A 13,758-nucleotide genomic window follows, 5' to 3' on the forward strand; every position below is an offset into this window, starting at 1 on the left:
GGATATCTAAATGAGGTCCCCATGTCTCTCTGTTTGGTCGTAGAACCACATGGGTTTCTTCCAGCTAATCAACAAAGATCAGGCTACGTCACAGGCAGTGACACCATGACATCTGACCAATCATGATAATAATATAATATTAACTTTATTGACCTGGACCTCCAATGTAAAAATGAAAAATTTAGAAAAAAAATCTGCAAGAAACAGTCATACAAACAGAGTTATTCTTCACTTACTTGTACCAGAGGACTTGACTATGAAGGCATATTAGGGCCAAATATGAATAAAAATAAAAATACAAAATCGAGAAAAAAAAGTTGCAAATTTACTAGATTAAAGTGGTAAATTTGTGCAAAAAAAGTCACAGATTTACAAGAAAAAAAGTGGAAAAAAACTATTTTTTTCTCACAGATTCATCACTTTAAATCTCATAAATCTGCACATTTTTTTCTCCTAGATTTGCCACTTTAATCTCGTAAACTTTTTTTCTCAAAATTTTACCCCCCTCCCCCGGGTCTGTATGTTTTTTTTTTTACACATTCTGGCAGTATGTAATGTCTTTCAATATTCTCCAGGGTTGAAATTTGGAATTTGCAAGTATTTCAATGAGTGCCCTGTTAAGGGTTAAATGTGCATTAAAGTTATTTGGAATAATCAGAGGAACTGGGCAGTTACAGAGCACTGAAGTTCAGTCATTTTCCCAATTTGTTATCTATCACATCTGCGAAAGAGTGAACGTCTAAAAACAGCTTCATCATTTTGGCCCTCTCTGTTCTGCTTCACTTTGATATAGCAGATCTATCTGAACTCACTCACGCTGTTCCACTGGCGTCAATCAGCTTTAGAGCGAGAGCAGCTCTAGCTATCATGGCTGAACAAAGGAAAAAACACCACCGACAGAATCATAAAACTCTCTGCGAGAAAAAAGTTGCTTTTTTTTTCACTTTTTCCTCGTAAATCTGCCGATTTTTTTCTTGTAGATTTGCCACTTTAATCTAGTAAATTTGCAACTTTTTTCTTGAAATATTACAGACAGAGAGACATGGGGAGCCCATATTGATAAACACTGAAGTTACCAAATATAGTTCTTCGCCCAATAAAGGGTTAAGAGCTGGAGCTGCCTTACACTGCTCTTTCACTGGTTAACCTAGTGTGAGCAGCAGAGGAAAGAGTCGATGTGCTTCCAGCCACTTCGCAATTTTCTTTTTTCTTACCTTTTTATGTTGTAAAGCAATCTTATCTTAGAGTGTTTTTACATACTTTAAATCTGAAAGCCTGAAGGAGGATTTGAAGAGCTGCTAATGCTGTAATTCAACCTAGTAATCTAGTAAATTTGCAACTTTTTTCTCGAAATAACTCTTGCAGATTTTTTTTCTAAATTTTTCATTATTAAATTGGAGGTCCAGGTCAATAAAGTTAATATAATTATATTATTATCATACTGATTGGTCAGATGTCATGGTGTCACTGTCTGTGACGTAGCCTGATCTTTGCTGATTAGCTGGAAGAAATCCATGTGGTTCTACGACCAAACAGAGAGACATGGGGACCCCATTTATAGCCACTGAAGTTACCAAATATGGTTCTTCGTCCGATAAAGGGTTAAACATCCTGTCACCGTCCCTGCTCTGTGACTGACAGGTGATAACAGTGAGCTCCGAACACTTCAGAGGACTTTAAGGACTTTTACTTTAACAGTCTGCTGAAAGGCGTCTCAATGGCGCGTGGTCAGGGACCGCAGAGTCTTTTGTCTTTGAGTTTCTGGGGCCGGGCCAGGACTCAGACTAATGAACTTCTGGTCGGCAGCCAGCTCCTTTAACCTCGGCGCTCCCTCGGCTGCAGTCAGCTAACCTCTGTTTCCTGCCAGGAGGAACACGGCGGAGCTCACCTCCTCACCTTCTGACCACCTGAGCCGCGTTTACAGCTGTCGGCAGAGCCCCGAGGAGGAACGCACCCCGGATTCATGTCACATGGAAACTCCTTTGAATTAACACCAAGTTCATTGGAAAAGAAGTTTTCTCACTGAGGAGAACGAGGAGGAGGAGGAGGAGGAGGAGGAGGAGGAGGAGGAGGAGGAGGAGGAGGAGGAGGAGGAGTGCTTTGGGTTTTTGTTCTCAAAGAGTCTGCTCTGTGCTTTCTGTGCAGTCTTTTTTTTGTACTCATTTTTTATTGATTTCCACAGGTATATGTATGCATCGATACAAACGACAGAGAATATCTTCTGAAAGCATAACCTTTGAATTTACCCTCCCATGGGAATCGAATAACAATCACAACAGTTCACAAACAATTAAACAAATAATACCATTAGTTTTTCTTTAGTAAAAAATCTTTAACTCTAGTAATTCCATTGCACCAGGTGCAATTGCACTGCGCCATTTGTCCTTGCAGAGGAAAGTTCAAGGAAAAGAAAGTCCAGAAACTTATGCAGCCAGTGTTCCAGCGATAAATTGTGGGGAGGGAGCCAAACCTGTAAAACAGAGACAAAATGACAAAAAAAGACACAAAATGACAAAAACGACACCAAATAAGTAAAAAAAAAATCACACAAAAAGACACAAAATTACTAAAAAAAGACTCAAAATGACCAAAAAGACACAGAAGACACAAAATGACAAAAAAGAGATGTAAAAAGACACAAAAAGACACAAAAAGACATGATGAGAATTCAAAAATGGACAAAATAGTCCAAGACTCCATAGAGTTAAGGAGTGCTTATAACTATAATTTCACAGTGATTAAAACACATAATGCATTACAGACAGGGGCGTCATAGAAAGTGTTATGATTTACGCCTTTTTGAGCTTCATGTAAAACCCCTCTAACTTCCGCGTCCTGTCTTCCAGGTGGTGAACAACAGAGCGGACATGGCCATCGGCTCTCTCACCATTAATGAAGAGAGGTCAGAGGTCGTGGAGTTTTCTGTTCCCTTCGTGGAGACCGGCATCAGCGTCATGGTTTCCCGCAGCAACGGCACCGTGTCGCCTTCTGCTTTCCTCGGTGAGTTGTTGTCTTTAGTTACTTGTGCTATTTTATGAAGTATGTGTTTATCGGTATACATCATGTACTGACAAATGAAATCTGTTTCATCACAGAGGTGCAATAACTAATTCCTACAAGTGTCATGAATTGTGGAAAAAAAATTGGGTCTCCACATGCTATATATATTGAACTATTGTCATGTTTCCAGCCTCTCCTGCCCTCTCCTCTTAGCTCTGTGTAAACAGCCTCTCCTCTCCTGTCCTCTCCTCTTAGCTCTGTGTAAACAGTCTCTCCTGTCCTCTCCTCTCAGCTCTGTGTAAACAGCCTCTCCTGTCCTCTCCTCTCAGCTCTGTGTAAACAGCCTCTCCTGTCCTCTCCTCTCTGCTCTGTGTAAACAGATTTTCAGTGAATATTAGGAGCAGAATTTAATGTTTTTAACAGGATTAGTAGTATTACTAGTTAGTGCAAATGCTTTATTTTGAGACTTTATATGTAGAATAAAGTGATTTTAACAGAAATATCACAAATTTAAGCTTCATTTTAGTTACGTTTTTGTACTGAAGCTTTAGTTTTGGCGATCTTTCTTCAAGAATACACACGCTTCAACCCACTATTTTCCTCTACAAATAGGAACTTGAAGTCAATTCAGGTCAGTTTATGTGTAAAACAGCCTGATTACTGACAAAGAGGAACTCTGCAGAGGCTCAACGAAAAGCCAGAAGCAAAACTCTGACATTTTGCTTGCAGCTTATGAGTTTGATGAGTCTGAAAACCCCTGGATTATACTGTATGCATGCACTGGAGTGTTTATTCTTTGGGCATTAGAAAGGGGATGATAAAGTTTATTTGTATTCCCCAAAAGTTTGATATACAGAAACATCGACTGCTGCCAACCCTGGTCCACTAAGCCCAATAAAATGTAACCAATATAAAGTATAAAGAGCTTCTATATACTGAGATCAGGGGAAATATAATTCAAGGTGTGTTTATTTCAGATGTAAGACCCACTGGGCTGTAAAACCCAGCTACAGGACTGGATTTACATGTTTTGCTCTCTCTTTCTCTGTCCTACTTACTGTGTTTGTGTTTCTAAATCAAACCAAAAGGGAATTTCTCCATATTGTTTTCGTCATGTGGTGATCTCATTTCCTCACGCAGGCTTTGGTATCAAATCAAAACTTCCATGGAATATCTTGCACATACTGCCAGACTGGACACAATTTTACTGGAAGAAAAAAAAACATTTTCTGGAACAAAATCCCCCAAACAAACTCTAGCTGAGTGAACTAGAAGCTGTAGTTTAGTGCATCACTGAGGGATAATGTTGAACAATACAAGGATTCAGAAATATTGACCAGTTGTTATTTTACTGCTGCAGTAGAAAATCTTTTTAAGTCCACTTTATTGCCCGAGTGTTTACAGGAGCCAAAGGTTTCTCAGTGCACAACAGCAGCTTCGAACTCAGCACGAAAGAACTAACAGAAAACAACTAACATAAAAAAACATATTTATACCCTGTTGTGCATCAATATCTGGTAAGAAAAATAACTATTTTCATTACAAAACATAAAAATGAGTTGCAGCACCCTCGGTAGTACAGTGTAGGGTTCTGTAACACGTATTAATTCTATTGAACCAAAGGCTGTAAAGGTTAAAGTCTTAATTAGGTGGTTATTATAATAAATTATGATCTTGAAGCACCATTGAGGGTGTTATGTGAACCATCATCTATTGTTCAATTCAGCAATAACAAACAGTTTTTTCACAGTGTGCTTTTTTCAGAGCAATGATGCACTTTGATAGCCTGGCTAACGCCAGACTAATCACAAATGAGACCTAGTCTGGCAACCAGCTATTCATTCCTCCGTAGAGGAGGTGTTGTTTACGACCCTCCAGAGCCGTTTATTGGGTGCTATGAATGTCTATCAAAAGGGTCTGTAGGTAGCTCTTAGCCAATCGTATCAGTTATACCAGATTACATATGTAGAGCGACAGAAATTGATGTTTACGTAGCCAGACTAGCCCATCGCTACTTTGAGACTAAAATGCTCAATTCTGCTTCTGCAGTGTTTTTCTGCAGCATGTTCTGGCTCTGGCTGCTCTGTAGTTTCAGCTCACAGTCTACCGGCAGTGTTGGCGTGTGTGTGTGTGTAGCCAGATCACCGTGGTTACAGCAGCGAGCGGTAGCGGGGCTAGTTGGTAGATTAGGCTTTGGCCAAATCCTGCCGGAAGCCAGGCTAGTCAAACTTTGTTCTTCTTTTAAACTAAACTTTGGCTCGAAACTATCTAGAACACTGTCTACAGCTAGATCCAAAGAGAGCTTGGCGTCTGCTGCAGCCTTGTTGGATCTGTAAGAAAACTACAAAACTACAAGCTTCCATCTGTCCAATAGTATGCGTCATCGTCTTGCCGTCTCTCCCCGTTCTGTGATTGGATCCCTAAAACAGGGATTTTAGTTGGCGTTCTGCATCTCACAGTCATTCTGTGGTCAGATTTTCCAATATGGCCGCTGTCAAATATCCACAATAAACAGCAGTGAGCTTTGACTGAGGCAGAGTTATGATTTAAAACCAAATGGTTTTGCAGAACAGACATATTGTCGGCATCTTCCAGCCATCTGCAGCACCATATTTTTTGCTTTTGTCTGACTTTGTGTTCTTAGTAGAATTGCACAAAGTAACAATCTGTCTCTCCTTCTAGGCAGCATTGTTGAGGGTGAAATTATCCTTCTTTAATAAACTTTATGTCAGTTGTAACTGGACAAAACCAACTGGGGATTTAGTGCTTACGTTGAGTGTGAGCATCCACTTTGTGGAGCTGATCCGTACAGTGTGAGCAGGTCCTGGCCGTGCACAGAGGCAACATTAAAATTAATGTTTGCCCAGCCTGAAGAATAGAGGCTTGTGCCTGAAAGGTTGCCAGTTGGATCGAACACCAACACTTGGCTCCCTCTCATTATCACCCATGAGTGCACTTGAGCAAGGCACTTAACCTTCCAGGAGTGAATGTGTGTGTAAAAAAGACAGCACTGCTCTCAAAGTTATCCTGGTTAAATAACGGTTTCAAAGAAGCTTGATCCTTTATTTAAAATTCAGTTTGTCTGGTGGCTATTTTGCATTTCTGTCTCTGTTCTGGTTGTGGAAATCAGTCTCTACAATGGCCTTCTACTAGTGCATTAGGTGTGTTTTCAGAAAGAGAACAGAAAAATTATGTGCATATATGTTTTTTTTATCATGTAGAATGATCTTCAAATTACGCATTTATTTTAACTATCTTTTACTGGCCCAAACCAGGATGTTTTCTTGCCCTAACCTTGGTGATGTCATGATCGTAAGGAAACTGAGGCCTTTTTTAAACAAATGTAACTGCTTTGTTTCCATTGAGCAGCCATTGAATAGACTAATATTGACCTTATCAACCTGCCAGTAGGTGGTACAGGCACCTTCTTGCCCATTCGTATGGGCTGATAAAGTTCGGAATGAGTGATGCTAAATGTGTTAATTTGTACTTTTTGTTAAAGGTAAAAATATAGACTAGTATACACACTAATTGTCTACCCCAAAAGTGTTATTCAGGGTTGGTACACTTTAGCAGTGGTCAAATTCAAGCATTTTTCAAGGACTTTCCAGGTCCATTTTCAAGCTTTTCCAGTATCTTACACCTGTTGTGAATTGCATGTTTTAGATGAGTACCAACAGCGATGGTATTACACTTTTAGGAGTACTAAACCATTACTAAAAAAAAAATACAAAATGACAGAAAAAACTAAATTACTTAAAAAAGACACAAAATGACCAAAAAAGACACAAAATGACCAAAAAAGACACAAAATTACTAAAACAAAAGACACAAAATTACTAAAACAAAAGACACAAAATGACCAAAAAAAAGACACAAAATTACAAAAAAGACACAAAATTACTAAAAAAAAGACACAAAATTACAAAAAAGACACAAAATTACAAAAAAGACACAAAATTACTAAAAAAAAAATACACAAAATGACCAAAAAAGACACAAAATGACCCAAAAAAAGAAAAAAAGAGAAATACAGGAAGAATTTCAAGCATTTACAAGCACTTTATCCAAAATCCAAGCACTTTTTAAACCTTGAAAATACAACATTTAAATTTAAGCATTTTCAAGGATTTCCAGCACCCGTACCAACTCTGGTTATTGATGACATAATTCAATCTTTAATCTGAAGATGTAGGTCTTTGATGAGGTACAGTAGTGTAGAACAAGAACTGATAACTTACATAACCCTGTACATTATGTAACAAGCCTTCAGTTGTGACTCGCTTTTGTCCCCCACTTGAAAAGGTTCACACTCAGAACAAAGCTGCCAATCAGGACTTTTGATTTGATATTCACAGTATTCACAGTCTCTCTCTCTCTCTCTCTCGTTCTCAGTCAAAGTTGGCCTCTTCTAAGATAAGACCTCTTAATTTATAAATCTTCTTAGACTAATACCAGACATTTTCTAAGCATGAAGAGATGGAAAGATGAGAGAGAGAGAGGGAGGGAGAGCTGGAGGCAGAGAGAAATGAAAACAAAGAAAGAGAGAGAAGGATAAAGAATATGTTAGAGAGAGAGAGAGAGAGATTCTTGTCATGTACAAATATAAACCAAACACAAAGGAGCGAGGGCGAGGTTGAGTGGCTTTGATAGAGCGAGTGATAGAGCTGCTTCATTTTCAGACGTTCTCAGATGTTTTAATCTGAGCAGCGGCTGGTTGACATGCCGCTGCTGTGTGCGTGTGTGTGTGTGTGTGTGTGTGTACCGTGCGGGCCAGATGAGACGATAACCCGTCGCAAAATGACTTGTTAGCACAGAGCAGTGTCTCAGGCGGCTACTTCTTAAACCCTCCATCTGTGCTGAGAACCTGCTGGAGAACACGCTGCACACTGCTCTGAACTCTCACACAACCTTTAAACGATGCATTTGTACATTTAAAGACCTGCAAATATCGTTGAATGTGCAGATATTATCCCTTTATCGGGCGAAGAATTACATTTGGTAACTTCAGTGGATATGAAAATGGGGTCCCCGTGTCTCTCTGTGAGGTTGTAGAACCACATGGATTTGTAATATTTAGATGAAAAAGTTGCAAATTTACTAGAATAAAATGGCAAAACTACAAGAAAAAAAGTCGCAGATTTAAGAGATTTAAAGTGGCAAATCTGTGTGAAAGAAGTCACAGATTTAAAAAAAAAAAGTGAAAAAATTGGAAAAAAAACAAACTTGCATATGGGTCTCAAACTCGCGGCCCGCGGGCCAATTGTGGCCCTCGTGACGATATTTTGTGGCCCTCACCTTGATATGAAAGTTTAATGTGAGTTTTATATGAATGGGACTTTACCATGTTGTGTGTGGAAGGTCCCTTTAATTACTTTCTTTTTGGTAATTTTTTTTACTTTTTTAATCATTTTGTGTCTTTTTTAAGTAATTTTGTGTCTTTTTTAATCATTTTGTGTCTCTTTCGGTAATTTTGTGTCTTTTTTTAGTCATTTTGTGTATTTTTTGGTTATTTTGATACTGCCTCCAGTGGCCCCCAGGTAATTTGAGAGACCCCTGATTTAGCATATAGCTTAGCATAATGTCCATCAGGGGCAAACAGCTAGTGTGGCTCTGTGCAAAGGTAAAAATATATATATATATATATATTCACAAACTGAAGTAAAAGACAAACATCAAGTTGTGGTTGTGAGATCGATTTTCATATTTAATGCTCTGAAAGAAGGATAACTTTTAGCTCTATATTCAACCCCGGGGTCATTATTCTTTCATGTTACTGATTATTTTCTTCAAGCCCTGAAGCTCCTCCTGCAATAAAATCTGGTTTAAGTTTCGCCCTTTTAATAAAATATGGCTTTTTCATGGCACTTGATTCAGGAAGCAGTCCGCTCCAGGACTAGTCTCTTCTCCCTTCACAGACCTGAACTTTTCCTCCCGCTCCTTAAGGGATGTATTTCATACTTACACAGCTGCAGCAGTACATCTATCCATCTGTCAGAGGAGATTTAGGAGACAATCTGAAACACGTCATGGTTGGACGGAGGAGCAGGGATCCCAAGGCTGTTTTATCTTAAGATCGCTGGGCCACGGAGCTGATAGTGACTTCGTACTGTAGTTTCATATGGTGCTGTGTGTGTGTGCATGAGTGTGTTTTGGTGATGTTGTGGGGACATAAATCTGTTACACGGTCACATTGTGGGGACTCGGCTTCCTTATGGAGACAAATTGCAAGTCACCATAATGTAAATCATAAAATGATATGGTAAAGACTGGGTTCAATGACAGACAAGTAGCTGCTGTTGTAGCAGAAATGAATGGAAGGCAATGTAAATGTCCTCTAAAGTGATACAAAAGATGTTATTTTAAATGATTATTAATTATTTTTGTCATCTTTACATAAGGTTTCATAGTTCAACCAATAATAATGACATTTTTAAACCTAAAAAGATACATAAATTATAGGGCTGGGACTTTAACGCGTTACTTAAGATTAATTAATTACACAAAAATTAACGCATTTTAATCGCACTTATTTTTGCACCGCGGAACGTTTCTCACTGGATGAGTTTCAGGAGGACCGATTATACTGGAGCACCAACTAGCGTTGATGAGTTCAGACAACAACAAACCACAGTGAACATGAAGGAAGCGTCGATAAGGCCTCTGAAGCAACAGAGAGATGTTTTCTAATAGTCAGGGTTTCCAATGTTCTGACTTACTTAAAAAAACAAAGTATTCTAGTTTACAGAAGGTCTACCTACCTATAGGCTACCTGGATTTATGAAATGTACTATATTTCTAAATATGCTATTGCTACACTTAATGGCAAACATTGCACTGGTCTGTTGGACTTGAACAAAAATAAACAATATTTTTGTTGCTTAAGCTTATGTATTCAGTCATTATTCAATGGTATACTAAAAATCCATGTGAAAAAAATTACTTCTCACTGTTCTCAGGTCAAATATTTATATGCGATTAAAATGCGATTAATTTCGATTAATTAATTACAAAGTCTCTAATTAATTAGATTACGTTTTTTAATCGAGTCCCGGCCCTATTATTTTTGTCATCTTTACATAACGTTTCATAGTTCAACCAATAATAATGACATTTTTAAACCTAAAAAGATACATAAATTATCATCTAAAGGCTTTATATTCTTTAAATTAACCACTATGTTTTATTCAGCCTTTGCCCGAGGAGTGAAACTCTTCACACTTTTTCTCGAGATGTGTATGTGTGTGTGGGTGGGTGAGTGTGTGCTTTTCAACCTATCCAACAGAGGACTAATGCATCTTTACACATCCACCTCTCAGCATTTTAATTGTCCAATCATGCTAAAATCATGTCTAAAAGCCTCCTGTGAGCTTGCCAAGTGGGGACTTGAGTGTGTTTGAGTGTTTAAATCCACATGCAGCACTGCGTCTGCAGGCTTGAGGAGATAATTTAATGAGTCATTCTCTAAAAGTTTGAATTAAAAGTGATATTTCTGTATTCCAGAAACAGAAGTCCCCACTTGGTTAGGTCAGGATGGCGGTCCCCTGTTGGTAGTATAGGTATGTTTGTGTGTTTGTGTGTGTGTTAGTGAATGAATGGGTTGTTAGGAAGAAGGAAAAAAAGAAAAAAGGTATGAAAGGCCAGAGAGAGGTAGCAGGCTGCAGCAACATGTGAGGAAAGGTCAAAGGTGAAAGAAACAATCAAGTGAGGAAGAAGAATTGAAGCGAGTGAAGATTGTTTGTGATGGAGGAGTCGGAGAAAAACCTCCCAGAAGTCTAACTGGAGCTGGTTAGAGAGGAGAGAGAGGAGAGAGAGAGAGAGAGAGAGAGAACAGGCAACGGAGCAAGAAGAGTAGAAAAAGGCTTTTCTAATCAACGCATCAGTCTTCATAGGAGTTGATTTGCTAGATTTAAAGAATAAAGAACAAAGGAAAGAAGGAGAAATGGATAGTTGGATACTTATCTTCATGGCTATATGCAGGTTTTCAGAATGACCAAGGTCCAAATATTGGGCTGGCTAGGGGGGTCACCAAAAACATCAATGTCACTGAATTTAATATGTACATTTTAAGACATTCGAAGAGCAAAAAAATGATGAACTATACTTTTAAAACTATGTCAGTGGGAATTATCATCAATCATTTGTGAAGCACTGATGCATCCTTTTATTTTCAAGGTGCGTTATCAACAGGCAAGGACTGAAATGCCTCTGAATAGACCAGAATAATAGCCTCATGAATACAGAAAATTTGAGGAGGCAAAATATTATTTCTGGTATTTAGCATATTTGCAATGATGTTTCCCTAATCAAAGTTTTTAACTATGAGTCATCAATAAAATGCCTCCTTGGCAGAAGTCTAAGAGCATTTTCTAGTTATCATTATGGATTTCCTATGTTTTTTTAGGAGTCTGTTGACACTGATTTAGGCAAATAAAAATAGCATAAATTGGTAACACTTTACAATAACCATAATTTATAAATGCTAAACAGATAGTTTATTAATGTTTAATCATCATTTATAAACCATATATAGGCCATTTAGAATGGGAAATACTTATTTTTATTAATGTTTAACTAACTAAATAATTCATAAATGACAAATAGATGGTATATTAATGTAAGTTTATAGTTACTTTACCATTAACAAACAATTAAATTATAATTAATAGTTTATTGATAGTTTTAGTTGGACCATATGCATCATATTAAGTATGTTAATGATTTTGAAATGATTCATATACCTTTAAGAAATTTAACGATTAAATATGTCTCTCTTAGTGTTCATTGAAGGTTCCTAAAGCACGACAAGAATGTGTCCTTTCATGATTCAACCTTTTAGCACAGAAGCAACATCTTACTCAAGTTCTGACAGTGCAGAATCTGTTCCTGAAATACACCTAAACCTAAGTATAAAGTTTGTGCCGAGTCTGACGTGGCATACCTAAATATAACATATAAACATAAAGCATTCTAACAGTGAACCATCTGACTTCTGAATAGACCAACAGCTCATCAGAGCAACAGAACATGTTATGTAGTGCTGAGCGACACAGGCAAATTTGGGGCATTGCTTGGTCAGTATTCAGGAAAAACATGGCAGTTTCTTGACTAAGGGTTAGACTGACTCACAACAATCACTAAAATATGTTTCTGAAGCATTTGAGGCTAGAAAAAGTCAGCACAGTACCATAATCTTGATTCATATTTGATCAACGCTGCTTAGTTTGATAGTTGATCTGAGTTTCGTGACTCAATCGTCCTATCAGTCCCAACTTGTGAGAGATAAATGGTAAATTGTAAAACAAGAGCACAGCAGATTCAACTGGTTTGCAGGCTGGTAAAACATGAAAAAAGTCAGTTTAAATGTTGATCCACACTACAGTCTGGAAATAAATTGGCTAAAATGATCATGAAACATCTGAAAATGAATGTTAACAATGTTTAATTAATGAAAAAAGAGACATTCACAGTACTGACACCATTAAAATCTAATTATGCTGATTTTTTTTCTCACCGCCTGTCCTTTCCTCTGCAACTCCTCATCTGTCTCGTCTGCAGGCTTTTAAAACGTTATGTAGTAAAATTATACACCTTGTTCATTTTACCTTTGTTTGCATCATTTTTTATTTGAATTTTGCTAGAGCTAAAAAACATCCAAATAAGTGTTATACAATTATATATGCATACCACATTATAACACTATAAATATGCATGGTTTGTGTTGTTTTGCTGTTAAGTGGAGCCCATAGGTGCAACTGTAATTACCAAAGAACACATCTCTGTGCTAATTACACTGTTTGAATAGGATCGGGTCAGGTTGTTTTTGTGTCGAGCAGCTCAGGGACGTGATGCTAATCCTCTCCGGGTACAGTGGGCAGGAGCTGCTCCTCCTCTCTCATCTTCATCACCTCCTCTTCCTCTTTCTCTCTCAGTCTCCTCATCTTGTCCTGCATCTCTTTCCTTTCCAAAGCTGAGCCCTATAATTGACATTCTCGTCTGTTTCAGTGCAGAAAATATAAACATTGTCAACTGATATTTATATGGAAATGTTACTGACATTCACCAGGATAATCTCACAATTACATAAAATAAACCTCTATATTGTTATGGCAGAAAAAGTGAAACTATGAGCTTTGTGCACATAATCTTTGGGATGCATTATCAGCTTATCATATCATTATTTCCCCATTTCCTGTAAGGTGACATTCAGATCCCCGTCCATTCAAAAAGACTGATTTTTTTTTTTTTTTTTTTTTTTTTTTTTAAGAAATCTTAAGTAAAACTTTTAGCCCTCTGGAGTCTCCAAAAGCTCCAAATCCAGACTTCTTGATGACATCCAGACTAGAAAACAAAGCAGCGTGGAGCCCTACTGTAAATTTACCTCTAAAGTTCTGGCTGTAAACTCCATGAGGCCAGTTTCAGTTTGATGATGATATACCAAGTAAAACTGGAGACAAGCTCAAATATATTTAGTATAAAATGATAGAACTGGATGGAACCCTCTTATATGTTATATTTGACACATTTGTTCACATTTGCAACTTTTACATTTTTTTCATTGAGCATGATAGTGTTCTGAAAGTAAAAAAAAAGTCAAAGTCACATTTTATGTTGGACTTAAGGACTAAAAAAAGACAAAATGACAAAAAAAAAGACACAAAATGACTTAAAAAAAGACACAACATGACCAAAAAAGACACAAAATGCCCAGTAAAGTATGCTTCTCATACTTTATGAAGAAAAAAAGTTTTGTATTAT

The 13,758-nt window shown here is 37.6% G+C and overlaps 1 protein-coding gene across 1 annotated transcript in view; it reads left to right on the forward strand.

Moving 5' to 3' along the window:
* Positions 1 to 13,758, forward strand: part of grin2da (glutamate receptor, ionotropic, N-methyl D-aspartate 2D, a) — a 220,577-nt gene that overhangs the window by 133,615 nt on the left and 73,204 nt on the right. The window contains exon 9 of the mRNA XM_059349211.1: positions 2,847 to 3,000. Within this exon, the coding sequence (XP_059205194.1) occupies positions 2,847 to 3,000 (154 nt within the window). The remainder of the gene's footprint in view (positions 1 to 2,846; positions 3,001 to 13,758) is intronic.

Source organism: Centropristis striata, chromosome 14 (genome assembly GCF_030273125.1).
Source record: "Centropristis striata isolate RG_2023a ecotype Rhode Island chromosome 14, C.striata_1.0, whole genome shotgun sequence".
NCBI lineage: Eukaryota > Metazoa > Chordata > Actinopteri > Perciformes > Serranidae > Centropristis > Centropristis striata.